Here is a 26,804-nt window from a genome sequence, read left to right on the forward strand (position 1 = left end):
GCTTACTCCGGTATATATATATATATATATATATATATATATAGATAGATAGACATGGTGTTTTTTTCTCTCTCATGCCTATATTTTAGAAATGCTTCTCTTTTTCTTTCTCTATTTCCCTCCCCTTTTCTCTCTCTTTCTCTCCTCTCTCTTTCTCTCTCTCTCCCTCTCTCTCTCTTTCTCTCTCCCTCTCTCTCTCTCCCTCCCTCTCTCTCTCCCTCTCTCTCTTTCTCTCTCTCTTTCCCTCTTGCTCTCTGTTAAGTGTCATGGCCACTGTCTTCCTTCTTAACTAAAAGATATAATATAAAATAAAGACTTCAGAGTTCTGTCTTTGCATTTTCTTTCCATGTATTATTCTGTTAAAACTAGTTCTCCTCCATAGAATACATGTGAGAGTACCAAAAAAAGTCTTTCAGTGTTAAATATGTTCAACTATTGCATCTCTTAACCCTACACAGACTGTTGTATCTTTTGTTTACCATTTCATTTTGAAACACATTGAGGAAGATAGAAACACGCATTCTCTCTCATGTACACACACACACACACACACACGCGCGCGCGCACATGCACACACACACACACACACAGAGCTTTGCTTTTATTCATATCTGTACTAATTCTCTTTTATTTTCTTTCGCAGACAACGGCCGAAAGATTTTCCTCAAGAGGTCAAAAGCTATGTTTTCAAATTTGAGCATCTTCCTTCTGTACTGAACTGTAATTTCTGTACTAAGTTGATTTCAAATTTGACCGGTTCCAACGAGACAAAACGGAAAGGAGAAATCTGCGAGTACGTTGAATACTTGTTCTGGAGCTATGCTGTCCAGTACACACGCCCAAACATTATGAACCCTACATGTGTTGTACTTACTCAGAAGCACATCTTCATCCAACACTTTGATGGTTACAGTCAGGATTTCCCAGGAGTTCCTCATACTACTACATATTATATTCTTCCTTTGTGTAACATTCAACGAATTCTTATCAGCCACAATATTGTTCAACTCGAAGAATCTTTCGTCGGTCCCAGTGGGATTTTCCTTCTCTACCAAGTTGAATCTCATCAAATTAAAACCTTTACCGATATTTTGAAAAAATGCTACCAAAACAACGCTGATCAAGAAGTTCCCAAAATTATTGATATTTCAGGACAGCTTTATTTTTCGGATTTGATTGAGAATGTGGAATCAAAAGAAGGTTTGTATTCTTCAGAAATAACATTTACTGCCATTGTTATATACGATGCCATGTGGCATACTTTGGCTGTATCTGAGAATTATTTGTACCTAGTGGAAACGGAAGATTTCTTTTTTAGCACAGACTGTTTTGTCAGTGAGAATCCTGATTCCGATGCTGTTGACAAGAATAACAAACATTCAATTCTTAAATACTACCCTATCATGGCAGGTGGAAATGTAAGCTTTAAATGGTGTCAAAATGGCAGCAAACAACTTCGTTTTCCAGAGATTCTAAATAATGTCAGATATGAACTTCATCCACTATCAATGGAATTCAATTGCCAAGGGAAAACGGAATGTCTTGCTCTACATTTTCTTAGTGCAAAAACACGGGATGAGTATTTAGAAAAATTCACAAGTCTTCGAGCACTGAATGTCAATAGACTGTCTTTAGCTGCACGCCAGGAACCTGAAGGAGCTAATGAAGATAATGATGTTGAATGTAAGAAATTGCTTGTAACTAGCGATGACATAGTTTTAACCAAAGATTGCCTTACAATAAATCACAGTTCCAGCTTGACCGTTTCCTCTCCAAATTCATCTAGTTCCCTAAAAACCCCTGTCAATGTGCAGGATGTAAGAAGACCAAGTTTCACAATGCCATGTGAAGAACAGCTGACTTACCTAACACAGTGTAACTTGACGTACAAATTAGTCAAATCTCGATCTCCTTGCTTAGAAAGTATCGGGAAAATGAATGGTTACGAACTGATACAGTTTTTTCATACAAATATTGCTCACATAGGTTTTGAGAATGAGGAGATGATGTATGTTGTTTGGGCAGATGTTGTTCCTTACAGAAACCCAGATCAAGAAATTCTATCATTAGTAGTTCTCACCTCGAGGGCAGTCTATTGTATTTCTGATACTAAAGTGAAATTACCACCTAAATCCAAACACACATGGATGACACACTATCGTCACAAATCAGACTCAGCCATTGACGATCATCTGATACAAGGGAAATCTGAGGACAGCCATTGTTCTGGTATCCTACACAAAGGCGGATTCCAGCATTCTCAACTTCCTCGAGCATTTATTACCATTCCTCTGTCTCAGCTGGTCCAGGTTAACATTGGTATGTTTAACCAATGTTTACGCTTTACTGGACCTTCAGATGACTTAGTTTGTACTGTTGTTACTCGTGATTGTGCAACTACTGAAATTTTTCTACAGGTGACTTTCTCTGTTCTCTCTTCAAATGTTGTTACTTCTGCTGACACACCATCAGATTCTGAGATGGATTTCTACAGCCTTGTCACAAAATCTCGTTCTGCTACAGAAGGAAGTGAATACATCCATCCCAGCAAGGTTCGCTTTTGTTACCCTGGTGAAGAAACAATTTCAGACATTTTGTATATAATCTCTGATATCTCAAGGGAGCAGGTCCTGCCTAATCTCAAAACTCCTTACCTTATATGGATTTACATTCTGGGATTCCAGATCCCTATGGAAGCTAGTGTGTCTGAAGCAGTTGATAAAGCTATCCCTCGAACTGTCATCTTAACTAACCGACACATCTGCCTTTGTGCTGAGGATTTGGTTAGCTACCCACTTCCAGATTTTGCTCGGGGGTTGCCTGACAAGCCACGCCATCGCATTCTGGACGTACGAAAAATTGAATACCTAAAGCGGATACTTGTAGATTCTGAACCTCTTAAATGTTTAACACTTGTGTTCTCAGACGAAGATGACGAAATAGAGGTTGATGCCTCTTTCGAATATTACAGTCCCAAAGAAGAACTGCAGGGCCGTGTGTCCCCTCCTGAAATTAGTGTGAGACTTCTGTTTCAGAAAGGTAAAGAAGAGGAGAAATTACTGCAGATGTTGAAGCGACAATGGGCTGAGATCCATTCTTCTGCTGAGCTCCCTGTTCACACGACAACTTGGCTTAAACAGGATATATACTCAACTTCCCAAGGATCAACAGGATGTCATACACTCTCTTAGAACAAACGTGGTGGTGACCATACAACTTCCTTTTTTATGCAGTATATTACAGCATCAGCGTCCTGAGAGAGTCAGGACAACCACACGCTTACTCGGATTAAGAAGGCCACTCAACAATTAACACTGCTTTGAGATTAACACAATCATGACCTAATGTTTTGAGACTAACATTCAAACCATAGATTTAAAAACAAAAAAGCAAAAAAAAAGCATGTCATACATTAAACCTAAACTAAAGCTACCTGTGTGAGGTGTTGTACTCTCTTTTCTGTGCTATCGTTAAGAAAAAAAAACAAAAAACAAAAACAAAGAGAATCCCCCTTCCTTCCCCTGTTATGTCTCCTTAATTTATAATTTCAGATTTATGTTATTCCTTGTCTTTCACAGAACCAATTCTAAAATACTTTGACGAATACTCTGAGTAACTATGCACCGATACTGCAAGTGTTCTGGAGCAACATCTAAACTCCTGAGTGGCAGGCAGAGTTTCAACTCACTCATGCCACAAATGCCTTTATGAATGGCATGAACATCACAGCATTGCATTTCCCATTCTTTTATAAATTTTTGAGGTCATGTGTTTTGCTAAGAACTCACTTCTGTCAATCATTAGTGAATAACTTGCTTGGGTTAATGACTTTTTTTAAAAATTATTTATTTATTTATTTTATTTTGAAAAGGTATAAACTTGGCCCAGAGTTTTTGAAGGGTAGTGTTGGGTGAGACTGGAACACTTGACATCAGGTTGGGTGTGTTAATAGGCTAACAGGTGAACTGTACTCAGTTCTTTCTAATTTTAGCACAAGGCCAGCAATTTTAAGAGGAGGGGCACTTTGTCCTATTATTGGACTGATATGTATTTTACCAACTTCCAAAAGGATGAAAGGCAAAGTTGACTTCAGTGGAATTTGAACTCAGAATGTAAAGAGCCAGAAAAGATGCTGCAGAGCATTTTATCTGCCAACCCACCACTTTGAGCTGTACCAGTAATATGTCAGTGGAGGCCTATTGGAAGGTTGACCAGTTCCCAGGTCAACATGTCTGTTTAATATTTTTGTTGTTGTTAACAGTTTGATGCTCTAAATCAGTGGTTCCCAAAGTGGGCAATACTGCCCCCTTGGTGGGGGCATTGCAGTGATCCAGCAGGGACGTTGAAGAAAAGTGAGGTGATAATGGAGTGGCCAAAAGGGGGCAATGGATCTAAAAACTACAAAATTATGGGTTAAAGTTTTATTTGTGAAATACTGTTGTTGAACTTGCTGCAGAAAATGGTCAGAGTTTGTACTGGTGAGTTGTGGAATGGGGGTGGGGTGGATGCTAGGAATGTGGCCCGGGTGCCAAGGGGGCAGCAGCCCCAAAAAAGTTTGGGAACCTCTGCTCTAAAATGTTGCATCACTTTGTGAAGTTTTGTTTGAGTCAGTGACATGTCAGCTGTGACTGGAATAACCTTTTATATATATTTCCATGAAATATGTAAATATGCGTGTGTGTATATATATTTGTGTTTATATATTTATGTGTATGTGAGTATGTATATATTTACATACACACGTGATCATTGGTCAACGACTGGGAAGTACATCCTGCTGTAAAAAATGTTTCTATAATGTACTTAATATTATACATTTCTAAATCCAACTTACCCATGCTGTCTGGGAAAATGGATATAAAACTACATGTGTGTGTGTGTAAATATTGTAATATATATGTATGTATGTATGTATATAAATGGTACATTCTATTGTTATATAAATGTTATGCCATGAGAGTACTTGATATCTTAAGATAAAGAACTAAAACATCTATATATACTGGAAATAACAGAATCTATATAGCTATACACACCTGCACTCACATGTATATGCGTGTGTGTGTGTGTAATGTATATATATATATATATATATATATATATATATATATATATAAATATGTATACATGCACACAATATTTAATTAGTCAGAAGAGGAATAAGATACAGATCCCTGGAGAAACAGTTTTACTTTGTTCTTTTTTTTTTTTTTTTAAATCTTTAAAACCCCAACCCTACCCCACTTTCAAGATGTTACCATTAAGGGTTTGTCATGTTTCCTTATAAGTTCCTTATGTTTTGTTTAAGACAGTAAATTTCCTTGGTCCGTTGCTGTTTCAGCAGAGGCGTGGTTTATTTTCTGAATGAAAAATTCCGGTTAATGTTATTATTGGTTTCCTTTGTTATTGTGAATCCTGGAAATGATGTTGTCTGTTATCTATTTCTTTTCACTTTACTTAAAACACATTGATAGAATTGAGAAATATGTTCCAAAGAAAAACTTGGACTTATGAAGAGTACCTGGGGAATCATTAACAGTCACCACAATAACTGTATCATTGAGAAAAATGAGGATGGAGCTAAGATATTTATCGTTCTAGTAGTTCTCCACCATTTTTTTAGCTACGGACCCCTTTGATTCCCATTTTACTTGGGTGGACTCTCAGAGCCATTCAGTGTTCAAAAAATCCTGTAATATTTTCATAATTAAATATTACTAGCAGCATAGCCCGACGTTGCCCGGGTATGTAAGAGCCCCTAGTAGGCAACGACTAATCCCAATCTAGTCCTTTCCCTCTAGGGAACGAAGGCGCATGTGTTGGTTGCAATGTCTTCTCTTCACTCGAATACTTCTGTGTATACGATGTTCCTAGCTGTCCCTGTGGGCGATAAAAAGGTCGAGTTGTGTCCCCTAGACAGAAAATGTGTTGCATATAAAAAGCTTAGATTCTCGACCCCATGTCGAATTTATCGATTTTTTTCAGAACTTTTCAAAATTTTCACTGCGTTAGTTTTGAATTATGAGATTGGGCTATGTGTGTGTCAAGTTTCATCAGAATCGGTTGAAAGCTGTGGTCAGGGGAGGGTTCAACCTGACAGACACACAGACAGACAAATTGCCATTTATATAGAGAGAGATTACAAATTGTATAGAAAAAAATTGTTAATATTTTGGACATTGCAGGATTATGACCAATTTATTCCACATAAATAATAAAATCCCATATGGACCCATCCACCCCAGTGTCATATTGACCCCAGTTGAGAACCACAGTTCTAGACAAAACAAAGTAACAAAACTGTTGTTTTTTATTTGTTAGGTTTAACCCTTTCGTTACCATATTTATTTTGGGATGCTCTGTGTCTCTTTCAATTATTTTAAATATAACTAAGAATTTAGTAAAATAACTTAGTCGTCATTAAGCTTGTGATGGGAACATAAATTGGGACTAAGGTTTGGTGGAAGATTTTAATTCAAAATTTACGAAAACAAGATATTTGTACTACAGAGCCACAGCTGGTTTCAGCCGGGTTGCTAACAAAAGGGTTAAAGGAAGGGGCAGTGCCCACAGTCTTTGTAACCTTTCTGATATAGGTGTGACTGAGGCCATTAACACTCTCCTTGAACAGCATTGGCATCTGTGTGAAAGGCATAAGCTGGGTGATACTTCCAGATGGCCACCAACACTCTGGACGGGACTGTTTGTAGTGATTAGTATAGGAGGCCTGAGTGAGGGGTTTAGATATATCGAGGGTAAGGATGAGGGGGGTGAATAAGGACAACTGGCTTGGAAATGTCTGAATGAAAATTGTACAAGCCTACTTATTTGTGAGGTGTAGTGCACCTGTGAGCTAAGGATGGAGTCTTTGAGGGACTTTATGACAGTCAAACCATGAAACATTTTCTAGATATCTTTTGTATGTCAGTGTTGCAGCAGCACTGTCTCAGATATGAGAGTAATACTCTTAATGGGAAGCTTCTGTAGTTTAAATATTTAAAGCTATAAAATAATCGTGTTGGCAAGGATATATCATAAAATGAGCAGCATATTTGATATTTCAAAGATTTTTTTTTTATTGTATATTCTCTATTCCTTTAACATGGATCATTATTAATAGTCTATACTTTGCTATAATAAGTGCTATGTAAGTTTAGGCCTAGCTTTTATAGCTGCTATGTAAGAGGGTTAGCATAGCCTTGTACTATTATAAAACTTAAAATTAATGTAATAAACATTTAATATATAAAACACAATTGTTTAAGCAAACCTGAAAATTAAAAACGAATTTTCTTTTTTCATAATATTTCTTGATAATACTGCCTCATGTACCCCACCCAAACCACACACACACACAGTCTCCTACTATTGGAAAATATATACAGCTCAGCAGAAATTTTAATTAAATTAAAACTAAAACATCTATTCTCTATGAAATGAAAATGTTAGTAATAAGCAACTTAAATGTCTGTGTGTGTATATAGGATTGTGTGGGAAAATGAAATGAATAAACAAATTATATATGTATGTGTGTTTATGTATATATCTGTGTATGTGCACACTTACATGCAATTAGCCCAGGGGTGTTCCAGCCTCTTCGCCTTACTGGCACTTGTGCCCCATGCTAGTAGGGTGCTAAGAGCACCATCCAAGTGTGATCATTGACAGAGCGGCTAACTGGCTTCTGTACCGGTGGCATGTAGGAGGCACCATTCGAGCGGGATCGTTACCAGCATTGCCATACTGGCACCTGTGCCGTTGGCATGTGGGGAAAAAATAAATTCAAGCAAGGTCATTGCCAGTACCACCAAACTGGCCCTTGTGCCAGTGGCACGTAAAAACACCCACTACACTCTCGGAGTGGTTGGAGTTAGGAAGGGCATCCAGCTGTAGAAACCCTGCCAAATCAAGATTGGGGCCTGGTTCGCCAGACCTCAGTCAAATCGTCCAACCCATGCTAGCATGGAAAGTAGATGTTAAATGATGATGATGATGATTTATATATAAATTTATGAAACAATGTGGAATGAACACAATGTTCAACAATTGTTTCTATGCATTAGTAACGGCTGTTAGCTGCTCTGAGCTTTCCATATCATACATATAATTATATATAAATATTATATGGTGGCACATAAAAAGCACCATCTGAATGTTGCTTCTTGACTGGCTTCTGTGCCGGTGGCATGTAAAAAGCACCAACCGATCGTGGCCGCTGCCAGCCTCCGGTGGCACGTAAAAAGCACCCACTACACTCATGGAGTGGTTGGCGTTAGGAAGGGCATCCAGCTGTAGAAACATTGCTAGATCAGACTGGAGCCTGGTGCAGCCTCCTGGCTTCCCAGACCCCGGTTGAACCATCCAACCCATGCTAGCATGGAAAACGGACATTAAATGATGATGATGATGATCCAGCAATAGCCCTGTTCTTATACATACTTACACATATATATATCATCATCATCATCATAGTTCAATGTCCATTTTTCCATGTTTGCCTAGGTCAGGTCATGCTGAAGTAGATTTTCTACAAGTTAATGCCATCACCAACCCTCACCGGTTTCCAAAGCCAGGTAATGCTTCCCCTGTGTCATGTTTTACATGAAAGACCAGAAACAAATGACATTGCTTGCAAGATGGTGGTTTATTTGCAATCATCACATGACATCAAGACAAGGACACACACACACATGCACATGACAGGCCTCTTAGTTTCCATCTACCAAATCCACTTATATGGTTTTGGTCAACCTGGGGCTGTAGTAGAAGAATTTTGCTCAAGGTGGCATGCAATGGGACTGAACCTGAGACCACTTGGTTGGAGAGCAAGCTTCTTAACCACAGCCACTTGTGTACCCCAGCTCTCTCTTCCTATGTATGTGTGTATATATATATATACATGTTAAACGATGATGATGATGATGATGATGATCTATATATATATATATATATATATATATATATATATATATATATATATATATATAAGTTAGTTAAGTATATTGTATGTTTTCTGAACAGACTTGTGAAATCATTTATGTCCATATTTCTAATTCCTCAATTTGTTGTTGTTATTGTTGCTGTTGTTAATGATATTGTTTCTGTTGTTGTTCAACTCAGACAATCATTGGTTGTGAATGTTATTACAGGTATTCCACATTCTGTTGACCCAGTTAAGAAGTTAAATGCAGCAAAGCTAGCTTGTGTCATTATTTCATTGAACCATCTGGTTGGCTGTCTGAACAAAACCACAGCTCATCTATGTAATCCCTGTTAAACTTAGATATATTAGCATAAATATAGGCACTCTACACACTTCCTACATAAAAGTGTTATTGATCGTGTTTATGGTTTTATACTAAAACATAAAGAAAAGTCCATATATATTGTGAGTCCGCCTCAGTTTCCCTTTTGGTATACGACTATATACATGGAGTGTATTTACTGGTTATTTGTAGTGCAAATTAAATTTAAATCAGACTGGGCCTCATGGAGGCAAGGGACGAGGTGGCCTAGCATGATCTTCGAATGTTGGGCCTTACTGAGGTGATGACAAGTGACCGAGATCTTTGGAGATATGCTGCGCTTGAGAAGACTCGGCAAGCCAAGTAAAATTGTTGTCATGGCCATTGCCAGTGTTATGTAAATGGCACCCATACTGGTGGCACATAAAAAGCACCCATTACACCCTTGGAGTGATTTGCGTTAGAAAAGGGCATCCAGCCATAGAAACCATGCTAAATCAGACTAGCTCCTGGTGCAGCTCTCTGGGTTACAAGTTCCAGTCAAACCGTCTACCCCATGCCAGCATGGAAACCGCATGTTAAATGACGATGATGATAAATATACATATATGCACACACACAAACGTGGGGAGAGGGGAAAGGCATATGGCCTAATGGTTAGTGTTGCTCTTGTGATTGCAAGATTGCAGTTTCACTTCCTGAACTGGTGGTACGTTGCGTTCTTGAGCAAAACACTGTTTCACATTGCTCCAGTCCACTCAGCTGTTTATGGGTAACCCTGCAACAGACTAATGTTCCAAGGAAGCGGGGTGTTGGCCTACCTGGACAGTGGGGTGGCATCATTCGAAAGCTACATCAATGCAAGGAAGCACATTTTGACCTGTATAACATCTGATAGTCTGGTCAAGACAGTGATATATGTGTACATAAATATATATGTATGTATATATATATATGTGTGTGTGTATATATATGTATGTGTGTGTGTGTGTGTGTGTATATATATATATATATATATATATATATTTTGACCTGTATAACATCTGATAGTCTGGTCAAGACAGTGATATATGTGTACCTAAATATATATGTATGTATATATATATATGTGTGTTTGTGTATATATATATGTATGTGTGTATATATGTATGTGTGTGTATATATATATGTATGTGTGTATATATGTATGTGTGTGTGTGTGTGTATATGTATGTGTGTGTGTGTATATGTATGTGTGTGTATATATATGTACGTGTGTATACATATATATATATATGTATGGGTGTAATGAAATAGTTTCAGTGCTATGCACTAACCTCTTGGCCCTTGAGTCACTTTGTAACTTCAACTAATTAAAAATAATAAAACAATTTCTATATACTCATGTTTTGAGTTCTATTTTTTCCCCCTGTTTGTATTACTGAACCTGTGCATGTGTATTCTAGTGCGATTTAACTTTGATTTTCATTACAAATAATCAGTATTTTTTAAAACTGTGTATTCCTGTATATCCAGAGGGGAAACAGTAAGGGCAACTTACAACGTCCGAGTGTCATTTGCTTGGACTCCACAGTTATGTAGGCCTCAGTGGACAAACAGAAAGTAAAACCAAATGGTCTGCTAGTATATATTTCTTTACTACCCACAAGGGGCTAAACACAGAGGGGACAAACAAGGACAGACAAACAGATTAAGTCGATTACATCGACCCCAGTGCATAACTGATACTTAATTTATCGACCCCGAAAGGATGAAAGGCAAAGTCGACCTCGGCAGAATTTGAACCCAGAACGTAATGGCAGACGAAATACGGCTATGCATTTTGCCCAGCGTACTAACGTTTCTGCCAGCTCGCCGCCTTTTGGTCTGCTAGTATAAACTAGCAGTACTTCCATCTTTACACATCACATGTTAATTGCATAATTTAATAGTCACATGACCACCAAACTGTTAGACTTGTAGGGCTCAACTGTTTTATACTTATGGATCCCTTTCGTTCCTATTTTATTCTACTGACCTACCGTAGCCATTCAATGCTTTAAAAAAAACCTGCTGTATATTTATCATTAAATATTGTTTTATTCTTTTATTTGTTTCAGTCGTTTGACTGCAGCTATGCTGGAGCACCGCCTTTAGTCGAGCAAATCGACCCCAGGACTTATTCTTTGTAAGCCTAGTACTTGTTCTATCAGTCTCTCTTGCCAAACCGCTAAGTTACGGGGACTTAAACTCTCCAGCATCGGTTGTCAAGCGATGTTGGGTGGACAGACAGACACACACACACATATACACAACGGGCTTCTTTCAGTTTCTGTCTACCAAATCCATTCACAAGGCTTTGGTCAGCCTAAGGCTATAGTAGAAGATACTTGCCCAAGGTGCCACGCAGTGGGACTGACCCCAGAGCTATGTGGTTGGTAAGCAAGCTACTTACCACATAGCCACTCCTTATAATTGAATAGTATTAGGAATTGTATTAAAACATTGTTAAAATATTTGGTGTACTGTAGCCTATAAACTCTCTGGACCCCTAGAGGTCATATTAACCCCAGTTGAGACCCACTAAGTTTGGCTATTCTCTAGCTGTTTTATGTACGTATCTCATAGTGTAATATAAATGTTTATTACATTAACCATTTATGTATATCTTGTAGCACTAAGTTATGGCTCTCTCTCTCTGTGCAAGAAAAAGTATTCTGAACTCAGTACATGTGTAGAATGTATTTTATTTCAAGAATTAGGCTTCATCTTTACAGAGAGTCATTCTGTGTGTATGTTAGTCTTCCTACTCTGATTCTTCTACGGTTGACTTACTACACCTTACATACTGAATGCAAATGTGTGTGTATGTGTTTATCCAGCCAGGTAAAAGACTACACCACAGGTAGTAGTCTTCTACCTGGCCGGCTCGTGTCAAACTGTCCAACCTATGCCAGCATGGAAGATGGATGTTAAATGATGATGATGTGCGTGTGTGTGTACAGTCACTGTAGCATTTGACACATAATGATGCTTGTTTACTAAATAGTTCTGTATGTTAAAATATATTTCATGTTTAAGACCTTGCAATATTCTTCAGAAAACGAGTTATGCTTCGAATATTAAATATACTTTCAAATCGTATGTGCATGTATGTCACATAAACCTGGATATAGACAAGTGGTAATGGAAAACAGCTGGCTTTCTTAGGTTTACACACACACACACACACACACACATTCTCTCTTTCTCTCTAAAAAAAATCAGCTTAGTCACAAAGTGACTTAGTCTTTATATTTGCCTTTTAACACTAGCTCATATGGTTAAATACAGAGCTGGTAACTCGGAAATGACTGCAAGTCTCTCTGGTCTGTTTTATTGTTATTGATAAAATATACAAAGTTCAAACAGGAATAAATTTTATACTATGGTATTCTCTCTTCTTCCTCATGTCATAAAATTTATTTCACTATTTGAATTTTTCATAGCTATTTGCTGATACAAGCCATCAGTAATTTCCTCAGAGTCATGGGAATCTATGCAATATCTAGTTTTACTAGATATTGTATAAGTTCTGGCAATACGCTTTAGTGTATTTGCTGAGAGCAACAAGCTGGCCTTCGTGCCGATGGCACGTTAAGCACACCATTTGAGCGTGATCGTTACTGCGTCGCCTTCCTGGCACTTGTGCTGGTGGCACGTGAAACATTCGAGCGAGGTCGTCGCCAGTGTCGCTGGACTGGCTCCTATGCAGGTGGTACGTAAAAAGCACCATTTGAGCGTGGCCGTTGCCAGTACCACCAAACTAGCCCTCATGCCAGTGGCACGTAAAAGCACCCACTACACTCTCGGAGTGCTTGGTGTAAGAAGGGCATCCAGCTGTAGAAACTCTGCCAGATCAGATTGGAGTCTGGTTTGCTAGACCTGAGTCAAATCGTCTAACCCATGCTAGCATGGAAAGCGGACGTTAAATGATGATGATGATGAACCAGCCACCGACCTTTCATTTTTGTGGTCTGTTGTTATTTCTTCTGTGTCGTTATAATGTAATGTCTGTTTTCTGTGCTGGAATGGGTTGGATGTCTTGACTGGAACTGGCAAGGCCAGGGGCGACACATGATTCCATAGCCTGCATTGGCATGGTTTTTATGACTGAATACTCTTCCTAATGCCAACCACTTTACAGAATGTACCGGATGCTTTTTACTTGGTACCAGCCTCCAAACTAATGGTTATTTTACTTGGCACCTTGGTTGTATATAAATCCTAGATAAATTATGTTGATGTACTGGGATTGAGAAATTTTGACTTTTACCATTGCCTGCAGCCTTTGCACAAACCTTCCTTTCTCTCTCACACACACAGGAATATAACAACTGTATACAGGGTGGCCACAAAGTCACACACCATGGGAGATATCAAGTATGCTTTATTAGCAATGAAGTAGGTAATCCATTACAAATCTTCTTAGTGTTGGCCATAAAGCTCTAAACAAGTGTTTATATGGAATTTGAAATTACGATGAACCCTCCCAAATAGCTCTTCATTGCCATTGACTTGTTCACATGCTTCAACAATTCTTTGAAGATGTCCTTGGTCACGAATCTTTAAAGAAAACACAAAAGATTTAATGCAGCCCCAGAAGAAAAAGTCCACTGGTGACCATGGTGCCCACTCAGTTGGGCCTGTGACACCCAAGTCATCTCCTTGGAAAATGTTCATTCAGAAAATCACGAACCTGTAATGCATAATGGGGCAGAATCCCATCCTGCTGAAATCAGACAGGATTTCCCCTTCCAAGTGAATGCTTGTGAAGCATCATCTTGTTGCCAAGCATGTCCACCTACGAATCACCTGTCTCAGAGCCCTCAAAATAAAATGGTCCAATTACTTGATTGGGCCAAATCCCACACCACACCATTACCTTGCTCCCACCTTGTTGATTACCTGCCTCCCTCCAATGAGGATTGATTTGTGAGTAATATCGGCTGTTGTGAAAAGAGATAAAAAAAAAAAGAGAGAATGTTAGCAATTTCCTATACTGCAGAATGATGTGTGACTTTATGACCACCCTGTACCTATAAATAAATGCATTGTTCTACTTTTTCTTTCTGCTCATCCATGAGGGAAAGTTTTACAAACTTCAGTGCATGTACATTCTAATTTATAGAATCTGGTGTACACAACCAAGTGTATAAAGTTCTGTGCATACTCATACAACATTAACCACCATGCGAGCGTGATCGTTACCCACTTAAAAGGCACCATTTGAGCATGATCGTTACCAGCATCGCCTTAAAGAGTACCATCCGAGCATGATTGTTGCCGGAGCAGCTATCTGGCCTCCGTGTCGGTGGCACGTAAAAAACACCATTCGAGCGCGATCGTTACCAGCATCGCCTTACTGTCACCTGTGCCGGTGGCATGTGTAAAAGATTCGAGCAAGTTTGTTGCCAGTACTGCCTGACTAGCCCCATGCCTGTGGCATGTAAAAGCACCCACTACACTCTCGGAGTGGTTGGCGTTAGGAAGAGCATCCAGCTGTAGAAACTCTGCCAGATCAAGATTGAAGCCTGGTGCAGCCATCTGGTTCGCCAGCCCTGTCATTCGTCCTACCCATGCTAGCATGGAAAGCGGACGTTAAACGATGATGATGATGATGACTCTGCAGTCTTCATTTCAGACCTCCTTTCTTTGCTTTCAATAGCAACAACACAAATAGCAATGAGAATCTTTCTGTAATCTGTGTATTCTGACACTGCTTGCTGGTCCATCCAGTACCAGCCTTCAGGTGTTGAATAACCACCGTTATAATATATCACACATAACACTTGTATCAGTTTGTGCTGGTCACTCCTGTCACTTGGTCATTTAGTCTTGAAATCTAATATTTGAAGGTGTGAACATTTTGATGTTCTAAGCTGTTGAGAAGTTTGGTAAAGAACATTTTGCTCAACATTTCTGTTGGCTATATTTTTTCTGCAAACATTTATTTTTTTTTTCTACAAATTCTTGTAAAGAGATGACTAGAGGACATCTTTGTCTCATTCGTCTCACTTCTGTTAGATTGGTGCTTTGAATATTTGTTTACTTATATGCTAAATATTTTCCACTCGGAACTATCACAATCTTCACTGACACTACCAGATATTTCGTCCCTTGAGTGATGAGTTATGGTTTTTAAGCATAACCATTACAATTCTGTGTGCCAGTCGTATATTAAACTATACATCTGTACGGGTTTTTGTTTATAAGGGGCATAACTCTGCAGTGACTTTTTCTCTTTCCTTACATCGAGTCTTGGTGTTTGTTTCGTTTCGTTCCAAGTCGTTGAAAAACAAATTTGGTTGGAGAAATTCAATTAAGGATATTTTCATTTCAAGCTGGCAGAAACGTTAGCACGCCGGGCGAAATGCTTAGCGGTGTTTCGTCTGCCGCTACGTTCTGAATTCAAATTCCGCCGAGGTTGACTTTGCCTTTCATCCTTTCGCGGTCAATAAATTAAGCACCAGTTACGCACTGGGGTCGATCTAATCGACTTAATCCGTTTGTTTGTCCTCTCTGTGTTTAGCTCCTTGTGGGTAGTAAAGAAATAGATATTTTCATTTCTGATTCTAATGAATCAACGTTGTTACTTCGAGCCTATCCTCTTCACTAGTTAGTAACTTCCTGTTAATGTAGTGCTCCAGCATGGACTTGTCTGTGGTTGTTAAAGCAAACTAGAACATATTGGGTGCAGGGGTACCACTAAAGTTTTTTTTTTCTACTCTCCAATGGGGAAGTCATGGAAGGACACAGTTTGTACCAGGGGAGCAGATTACTTGGGAATGTTGTACAGAACCCAACTTGATCCAATTTTTGGCACAAGGCCAGCAACTTCGGGGGAGGGTTTAAGTTGATTAAATCGACCCTAGTACTCAACTGGTATATAGTTTATTGACCCCTGAAAGGATCTGATGATGATTACCTTTATTTGCCAGCTAAGTGAGATACAAGGTCAACAATTTTGAAGGGAGAGAAGTTGATTACTTCGAGCCCTCTACCTGACTGGTACTTTAATTTATCAACCCTGGAATGATGACTGACAAAATTGACCGAAGTGGGAATTGAACCAGAGCCAGAAGAAATGCCACAAAGCATTTTGTTCAATGTATCAATAATTTTGCTAGCTGTTTGCCATAATATTAATAGGCTCTGTATTAAATCATCATCATCATTGTTCGACCGTGGTCGAGACAATGGAATTTACTATGTTATGCCAGACTTCACGGTCCATCATAGCATTACGGAGGTCCTGTTGCTGGATGCCTGTATCCCTGGAGATTACATCAGGGTAGGAGAGTGTGTACCCTCTGGTATCGCGAGCAGATGGCTTCCAGAGGAGAAGAGTAGAAATTACCTCGTTTTCAGCTCTACAACAATGCCCAGCAAACTGGACTCTTCTACCTTTCACAAGAGATGATACAGCTGGTAGTTTCCCATATATTTGTACTTTGGTTGGATGACGCTTCCATGAGAGATTTTGAGAATTCCTGTTATTGAAGTCATTGTTTAGTTATCCCTGGGTTACGTCCCTTTGTTTTCGGCTGTGTGAGGTTAGAACTATCAGAGTTCTCATTAAATGATGTGTGTGTGTGTTTACAAATAAATAAATAAATAAATAAGGACTTCCAAAAGGAATCCTTAAAATACTCTGACAGGGCTGTTTTCCCCCTCCCACACTATCTTTTGTTTTTAGAAACACTTCAAGCACACACACACACACACCACAGATTGCGATAGTCTTTTTATAAGATTTCAAGTCTTTGTATCATACATTTGAGATACGTTTTCCTTGTCAGAATTTTTTATATTGGCTACCAGTGACAACACCAGCCTTGCATGTGTGTGTTTCTGGATGTATAAACTGAAAAATTTATTCAATTTTCTGTAAACGTTTGTTTGTCTGAAACTGTAACGTCTGTGCATTGTTGCTCGGAATTTCTCCATTACTATTGTATTTCTTACCTCAGTGTTACATAGCTGAGATCTTTTCGGTTTGAACGGCAGTTTTTTCTAGCGGTGTCATATGAAATTGTCACCCATAATTATGACCCTTGTATCGATCTATTGCATTTCAATCTGAGTTAGGGGTGGGGGGAAGGGTATCTTTTTTTCTTCAGAAATGTAAATAAACCCAATCTGTTTCTTAAACGGACATTTTCATACGGTACAGAATGTTTTCACCTCAATAGACGTCATTGATTGGTTGAAATTGCAGAAATTGAAGAAAAAAAAGCAACAAATATCTTACAAACAATAGAATTTTCTCAATAAAGCCAAGAGAAAAAGATGTTTTATAAACATATTCTACCAGTATACGAAGTTTAAAAGTGTTTAGTTACGTGGAAATTATTTTTAAAAACTGCCGTTCAAACCGAAAAGATCCCATAGTTGTGTGTGCTTCTGAATGAGTGAATTAGTTTTATAAATTTGCATATAAAAATGTTATACTGCTGCACAGTTAATGTAGAGAAATACATTCCAACATTTTGTGTTGAATTTTTGATATTGCTAACATTGTAAATGTGGAGGCGTAATGGAGCAGTGGTTAGGGCAGCGGACTCGCGGTCGGAGGATCGCGTTTTCAACTCCCAGATTAGGCGTTGTGTGTGTTTATTGAGCGAAAACACCTGATGTTCTACAAGGCTCTGGCAGGTGGGGTGGCGACCCCTGTTGTACTCTTTCGCCCCAATTTTCTCTCTTATGCAGTAACGTGGCGATGGACTGGCGTCCTGTCCAGCTGGTTGGGGGGGAACACATATGGCATAGAAACCGGGAATCCGGGCCCATGAGCCTGGCTAGGCTTTAAAAGGGTGTGTAAATAAATAAATAAACATTGTAAATAACAACAGTATTATTTAAATGTATCTGTTTTGTAATTTGGAGTGGGCAGATCCCATGGAAGGCAGGAGAATTAGAAGAGTATTAGAAAAGTGGCCATGTGTTGATAGGATGTCAGACAGTGAGGGTGAAGAGGTCAGTGTTTTTTGTAACCAGCATTGTGCTGTGTCGATGGCCATGATAATTAAATCTTAACCTGTTCAATTCATATAGCTGTTAACAGGTACCATGTGTAGGTGAGGCTTACTACCAAAGAAAGCAGAGCACTACTTAATTGTCAAATGTTTTACTATCTCACTGTTAAAGTTCTAATGTAGCTGTATGTTGGAGAAAGGTATGAAGTGTACTGGGCCAGTTTGCTCCTGATACAGCTACATGTAAGTAAAGCTTTGAATCTTTGGTGTTGTCGCAGCCAACCCAGTGGCTTATAAGGAATCACCATTTACTATTTATTTATTTATATTATTCTATTGAGAGTATTGATTCTAAAGATTATCTTGCCAATCCTCTTTTGGCAGAGTTCCTAAATATATATATATATATATATATATATATATATATGATATAATATAATATAATATAATATAATTTGTACTTGTAAATATTTTATAAATTGTTTTTGTATTTTAATATAAAATTCAACAGAAATGGCAGTAAGTTGGCAGAGATAGTAAAATGTTGAATTAAATGTTAAAATGTTTAGAATTTCATACCAGAAGATCCTAACTTTCAAATTTCATCTTTCCAAAAGTTGGTAAAGATAACCTCCAGTGTATTGTTTGTTCTAGTCGGTCTGAGCCAAAAAAGAAAAAAAGGGTTGGTGAGTAAGAAAGTTAACGAAAGAATGCACTATTACATTGTCTAATTTGAAGTTGAGTGATTAGCAAAGATACAAATGCATCATCCGGTTGTGAAAACAACCAATTATTGTAACAATCAATTCCTGCCCTAGCAAACAGAGAAGTAAAAATTAATGTGGAACAATAAAATATATACTTCTGCATACCACTATAGAGCATGTGTATTAACTTTTATTCAAGGTGTTTCTAGTTTTGAGACACTACTCCATAGAAATCATTCACCTTGTCTTGTTAGTCCCACAAATTTTTCTTTTTTTTCTGAGTTTTTTTTTTTTTTTGTATCTAGCTTTTTGTTCATTCATTTTAATTATTTAGTCTGGAGCAAAGAATTGGGCTCGTAACATTCATGGTTCCTCCACCAATACAGGTGTGTTTGATGCAGTTAATGAACTAACACACACACACACACACACACACAAAATAACAAAAAACATGAACAGGGAACTCTGGGTAGGCAGGACTAGGTAGACTTAGTTGGTGTGGGGTGTGGATGGGAGAGATGTATGAGTCATGTGAGTCCGAGTGCAGGTAAAACAAGCTCAACCAGCTTTAAGGAGCAGAGAAACAGTAGTTTGAAAAGAAGATTAAGGGGCTAATATATTAATGAACTACAGAGTAATCAATCAAATGGCAGTCAGAAATACATCTACATGTATATCTTGTTTCATTCATTTGACTGTGGCCATGCTGGGGCACTGCTTTGAATGGTTTTAGTCAAATGAATTGACCGTTGTACTTTGTTTTGTTTTGTTTTTTTTGTCTTAGTAAAACCTGGTATCTGTTCTGTTGGTTACTTTTGTCAAACAGTTAAGTTACAGGGACATGAACAAACAAACACCAGTTGTCAAGTGATGGTCAGGGACAAACGGACACAAGGCCACAAACACACACACACACGCACATAAACAAGCATCTTTCAGTTTCTTATTTCTTTACTACCCACAAGGGGCTACACACAGAGGGGACAAACAAGGACAGACAAACGGATTAAGTTGATTATATCGACCCCAGTGCGTAACTGGTACTTATTTAATCGACCCTGAAAGGATGAAAGGCAAAGTCGACCTCTGCGGAATTTGAACTCAGAACGTAACAGCAGATGAAATACCGCTAAGCATTTCACCTGGCGTGCTAATATTCCTGCCAGCTCGCATGGATGGAAAAACTGATGTAAAAATGACTGGAATATATATATGTGTGTGTGTGTGTGTGTGTGTGTCATCATTTTCTATGCTGGCATGAGACTTGTTGACACAATATTCTATGACTGGATGCCCTTCCTGTTGCCAACCTTTTCTTGGCTTTCACATTTTGAAACCACTGAGCTAAAGGATGTATTTACAGGAGACATAAATATCACCAGCTCAAAGGATGTGTGAAAACACATGGAACCATACACCACCACCACCACCACCACATTTATGCATGGCAGGCTTCCATACAGTTTCTATCTACCAAATTTCGCTTGCTGCCAAGTCACACTCATTTACGAACTACATTTATGCTTTATTTTTTTTCTTTTAAATCTATCTATCTATCGACAGTTGTCTGTATCAGAAAAACTTATACATGAGTAGGAGCGGCTGTGTGATAAGTAGCTTGCTTACCAACCACATGGTTCTAGGTTCAGTCCCACTGCGTGGCACCTTGGGCAAGTGTCTTCTACTATAGCCTCGGGCCAACCAAAGCCTTGTGAGTGGATTTGGTAGATGGAAACTGAAAGAAGCCCGTCGTATACATGTATATATATATATATATATGTATGTGTGTCCTCCCAACATCGCTTGACAACCAATGCTGGTGTGTTTACATCCCCGTAACTTAGCGGTTCAGCAAAAGAGACCGATGGAATAAGTACCAGGCTTACAAAGAATAAGTCCTGGGGTCGATTTGGTCAACTAAAGGTGGTGCTCCAGCATGGCTGCAGTCGGGTGACTGAAACAAGTAAAAGAGTACATGGATACAGCAGCACTGAATTGCATAAAACTGTTGCATCTTCAAACAAAATTACATTCATTTTTTGTAACTGTAATGGTTGACATAGCTTTTTGTCTTCCCTGAGGCTGATAAAATTAGAAAGCAAAGTTTTGTGGTTGATACAATCAATAGAAACCATTGAAAGTAATGCCACTGCATAACCACAGTCTAGTGACTTCAATCAGTGATGCAATAATGTAAGAATGACTACTTGTCTGTCTGTCTGTGTGCCTGTCTATCTTTCTTTTTGAAGTTTCCTCTCACACTGCAATCAGACACTAAATACTGTTTTTACTGATTTTACTAATGGTGATGATGATGATGATATGTTCATATTATTTTTCCCCCAGGGACCAGCCATTCTTACAATGGTGGGTGTCAAAAATGTCATGCAATGTATTAAAACATTACAGAGTGGAAAAATAAATGTAGATAAATTACACAAATATATACATAAAAAAATAATGAAATTATTATATACCGTGCTCAGGTGCAGTACAATGCTCACGTGCACTACAAACACTCAGGTGCACCACAAGTAAATAAAACAAAAAACAAAACATTTGAGCAGCCAATGCATTTCCCCTACACACATAAAAATTACAACCTTAGTTAATTTAATCAACCCCATGACCCCTAACTTTCTTTCACTCCTAGTACTTGTGGTGTTAGCGATGTTATGGGCTGTGATGAGCTATGTGGTGTTGGTGGAGAGGATGGTAGATGAGGTAAAAGGGAAGTAAAGACTGCAGGGGCATGCGTGGGCAGGAAGCATGTATGGTGAGTTCAAGCAGAGACAGCAGTGAGAAAAGACGTGTCTATTTCGTGAGAGTGACCGCTCATTCTGCTAAGGTCAACAGGTAAGGCCTTTTGTATTTCTTTCTCCCGTTTGCTTCTTTTTCTGTTGTCCTTTTCTTCCATCACACTACAAGCTATTTCGGCCCACAACAGTCATAAAAATTGGAAGAAACTTTTTAAAAAAAGCAGAAAAAGAAGCAAACGGGAGAAAGAAATACAAAAGGCTTTACCTGTTGACCTCGGCAGAATGAGCAGTTACTCTCACGAAATAGACATGTCTTTTCTCGCTGCCATCTCTGCTCGAACTCACCACACATGCTTCCTGCCCATGCATGTCCCTGTCACTCTTCCGCCGGCCCCTGCAGTCTTTACTTCCATTTTACCTCATCTACTGTCCTCTCCACCAACACCACATAGCTCATCACAGCCCATAACACTGCTAACACCACAGTACTGGAACCTGGTTAAGCTCTTTCCTCCCTATAAAGCATAGGCCATCAATGCTTTTTCTCTGCTGCTCTTGATAGAGGCTGTCTTTTCTGCTTCTTCCTAGTCGATTCCCTGTGTTTTTCTGCTCTGCCTCAGTATCCTACATGTTTCCCTCAGGGAAAGCCTTCCTCTCCCAGATCTTGTTGATTTTTAATTGTCATCAGTGCTTCTGTAACCTTGCTTTTTTCTAAGTAGGGGTGTTGGCTTTCTGCAAACCCATTTTTACCTCTGGGAAGAGTAGGTCCTTACTAGTCTCTCCAGTATAGAAGGCCTTCCAAGTATAGCCAGTATAGCTCTCAGGGTTATTAAGGTATAGTGTAACAAGGACTGGACCTTGTTGGAGAGTATTGGAACCTAGAATACCCGAAAATGTCCATAAGCATTCTTGGTACAGGATTATACTTAGATTCCACAACATCCATTGGGATGTTCCCATGTAGTCCTTGATAGCCTGCTGTCAGTCATTTAAGTCTTCTGCAAAATCTCATCCATCTCTTCCTCAGCCAGCACCTTATTCTTCCTTTATTCCTTAAGATGAATTAGATGATCCATCAGTGCTTCATGGTCAATTCTAAGAACTGAATTCCATGCTGTCCTAGAATCAAAGAAAATCATTCTTCTTGTTGCATCCTGCTTGTCTTTGCTCTGGACTCTCTTTTACCATGTCTCCCCACTTTTTACTTGTTTTGGCTCTCCTTGGTGGTTTGCTGTTCCTTCCCAGCCTACATCTGTTCATCATTTCAAGGTAATTAGGATGGTACAACTGGGAAGGGATACCTTGGTTTCCTGGCTGTCAGCTCCTGACAGTGAGGATATGGTGTCTTTTAATTTAAAATTTATATATATATATATATATATATATATATATATACTATCTTTGGAGCTGTGACTAGTGATACTGTGGAAAGAAAAATTTCTGGAGCCTGCTTAATACTTGTTACTTCCTTCCTCTACTTTTCCAATTCCTTTGAGCAGAAGAGCAGAAAGCCTTCAAGTGGCTCTTCCATACATATATCATAACTGGCTTTCTTATCTGCATCATTTCTTTAAATGCTCTTTTTTTCTTTTTCCAGCATTCACTCTAAGGTACAACTACAGAATAGCTTTGTGGCAATCAGATGCCATCAGGACTTGCATGTCTATCAAGACCTCTCCCAACTACATTGCTTTCTTTTACCACTTTACTCACTACTGACCCATACAGTGTCACAAAGCCAGCACCACCACCAGTGGAGACGTAATGGCCCAGTGGTTAGGGCAGCGGACTCACGGTCGGAGGATCACGGTTTCGATTCCCAGACCGGGCGTTGTGTGTGTTTATTGAGTGAAAACACCTAAAGCTCCACGAGGCTCCTGCAGGGGATGGTGGCAACCCCTGTTGTACACTTTTGCCCCAACTTTCTCTCACTCTTTCTTCCTGTTTCTTGTCCCCAACTTCCTACGCAACCGCTGAGCCTGGATGCACATTCATCCATCCGTCGATGCTCTCGGTGTCGGAGTTGACCTGCTTTCTTTTCTGCAGGTCTTATGAATAGCAAAGGACCACATTTCGGACTTCTCCCACAGGGACGAAGACCACTTCGCTTGACAAACAAACAAACAAACAAAGCCAGCACCACCACCACCAATTTTCCTGATCACAACCCTTGTATTTTATCTAACCATATATTGCAACACCAGCCTATGTGTTGACAGGTGCCTGGCACAACTATTCCACCTGTTGCTTCACTTTTTCCTGTCATAACACTAGGTAAATGCTTTCATACACCCCCACCCAGGTCAATGGATCCCTCCCCCACCTGTTCCTATATGGGCATACAAAAGGCCCTCCTCCTTTTGTTTAGACAGACCTATTTTACTCTACTCCTTGCCCATTTCTTGATATATTCATTAAGCAAGTATGTCTCTTCCAGCCACTGTCCCTCATCTCATAACCCACCTGTGTCCTTATATTTTTATTTCTCAGTTGTCAGTCTATATCGAACACCTTCAAAAGTGCTGCCATTGCTTTTACTATCAATGTTATCACAAATATTGTTATTTATTTTATTTGTTAAAGTGTCTACTTGTTTTGTTGTATTCGTTTACTATTTGTCTTTAAAAGAGAAAAAAAAAACCATACAAATTCTGTTATTGTTTTCAAAATTTTAATTGAGATTCTTGGGGATGTATTCTCTGCTACCATGCTTATGGCTAGCACTCAAAAAAAATTACTAATAAATGAATATATATATATATATATATATATATATATATATTAAAATTATAAATTAGGGTATCTATGAGATACCACCATGCTGAAAATAGCAGCCATGATCTGACTCTAAAACCACCATAATTGTCCATATATCAACACGGAGAGAAAATAAAGGGACAAGATGGATGATGGGGAAACACACACACACACATCATCTTGTCTCTTTGTTTTCTCTCCGTGTTGATATATGGACAATTATGGTGGTTTTAGAGTCAGATCATGGCTGCTATTTTCAGCATGGTGGTATATTGTAGATACCCTAATTTATAATTTTAATAATTATTACCTTTGAAGGTTATTTTTAAATTAACGATCTTATCCTTATTTATATAATATATATATATATATATATATATATATATATATTATATATATATATATATATATATTAAAATTATAAATTAGGGTATCTATGAGATACCACCATGCTGAAAATAGCAGCCATGATCTGACTCTAAAACCACCATAATTGTCCATATATCAACACGGAGAGAAAATAAAGGGACAAGATGGATGATGGGGAAACACACACACACACACATCATCTTGTCTCTTTGTTTTCTCTCCGTGTTGATATATGGACAATTATGGTGGTTTTAGAGTCAGATCATGGCTGCTATTTTCAGCATGGTGGTATATTGTAGATACCCTAATTTATAATTTTAATAATTATTACCTTTGAAGGTTATTTTTAAATTAACGATCTTATCCTTATTTATATAATATATATATATATATATATATATATATATATATATATACGTATATAAAACAGTTTTTGGTCTTGTTGTAGGTAAATATGTAACTAACGTTTCCACTTAAGACAACAAAGGTAGACATTATTGATACTTTGTTGGCTGAGAAAGATATTCAGTTCCTGTGTTTATTGTAATCACTTTCTGTAAATAAACCAACTAAAACAAGACTCTTGATAACACTGTCATTTTCGATGGTACGGGTGGGTGTGGGTGGGGAATCATGCCAACACTTTATATATTGTTTTTCTAAAAAATTTGATTCATTTTATTTTCACTTTATTATTTTTTAACAAATTTCTAAAGTTTTTATTTATATTTATAAATATTGGATATTTTCACTGTTTTCTCTTATTTTTTTTTTAAATGCAATATATGTAAATGAGTAAGAAAACAATTAAAATTTGAACAAATCATATATATATATACTCTTACTCTCTTTTACTTTTTTTTACTTGTTTCAGCCATTTGATTGCGGCCATGCTGGAGCACCGCCTTTAGTTGAGCAAATCGACCCCAGGACTTATTCTTTGTAAGCTTAGTACTTATTCTATCGGTCTCTCTTGCCGAACCACTAAGTGATGAGGACCCAAACACACCAGCATCGGTTGTCAAGTGATGGTGGGGGGGGACAAACACAGACACACAAACATACACACACACATATATAATAGATAATAAAACGGATGGTTTACACTTGGTAGCTTACTGGTAAAGCGTGGTCACTTACACTGATCGTTAGGTATATGGCAAATGAAAGACAGCAGATGGAATATACAAGAATTTATTATTAATCATGACAATTGTTTTGACACATCTAGCATTGATCTCTCATGGGTGGGACACTCAACTGGTTCAGGAGCATCCGGTGGTGCAGATGTATCTCGTCGGGTGATAAATAGATATATCACATTAAGATTACTGTTCCGCAATTTAACTTTCTGTTTTGTAGAGAGAAAAGCAAACAGATGGAGGAAATATCTTCATTTATATAGATCAAAAATAAAATTACAGATGGCAAAAAGAGAAACGAACACACAATCCAGCGAGACAAGTATTAAAAATAACTGATATCAGATATGGATGTATAAATGCCCTCGGGCAAGCTGCATGGCGCAAGTACACCTGCTCATACAAGCATCTGCAAAAATGGGAGCATATGCACATGTGATGTTTGCTGCACTCATGATCACAAAGTGAGTTAGCTGTCTCCTAGGTGTTTGTAAGAATGGTGAGGTTAAAAGTAAACTTAAGTCGTCCACACCTTAAAGTAAATTAAATTATGTTAAGTTAACAGTTACTCAAAATTCATTCCCACTGCATTGTGCATAAATACATTTATATGCATGTAGGCATCTCATGAGTTGTTCAGAAATTCTATTAATGATGATTTCGTTAGTCCACAGAATAGGCTTAGCAATATTTCGTCTGTCGTTACATTCTGAGTTCAAATTCTGCCTAGGTCGACTTTGCCTTTCATCCTTTCGGGGTTGATAAATAAAGTACCAGTTTCGCACTGGGGTTGATGTAACCGGCTTCATCCGTTTGTCTGTCCTTGTTT

At 38.4% G+C, this 26,804-nt stretch overlaps 1 protein-coding gene and 1 long non-coding RNA gene across 6 annotated transcripts in view; both read left to right on the forward strand.

The window, feature by feature from the left end:
• LOC115209213 (nischarin) overlaps positions 1–5,414 on the forward strand; it is an 84,927-nt gene extending 79,513 nt beyond the window's left edge. For all 5 annotated transcript variants that reach the window (XM_036501055.1, XM_036501057.1, XM_036501056.1 and 2 more), the window contains one exon: positions 644–5,414. In XM_036501055.1, coding sequence (XP_036356948.1) covers positions 644–3,191 — 2,548 coding nt within the window. In that variant the 3' untranslated portion in view covers positions 3,192–5,414. The remainder of the gene's footprint in view (positions 1–643) is intronic.
• Positions 5,415–6,048: 634 nt separating this feature from the next.
• On the forward strand, positions 6,049–7,275 carry LOC118762474. The gene is made up of 2 exons (XR_004998228.1): positions 6,049–6,321; positions 6,547–7,275. It is a non-coding gene; the product is annotated as an uncharacterized LOC118762474 (long non-coding RNA).
• The last annotated feature ends 19,529 nt before the right edge of the window (positions 7,276–26,804 follow it).

Source organism: Octopus sinensis, linkage group LG3, assembly GCF_006345805.1.
Source record: "Octopus sinensis linkage group LG3, ASM634580v1, whole genome shotgun sequence".
Lineage (NCBI taxonomy): Eukaryota > Metazoa > Mollusca > Cephalopoda > Octopoda > Octopodidae > Octopus > Octopus sinensis.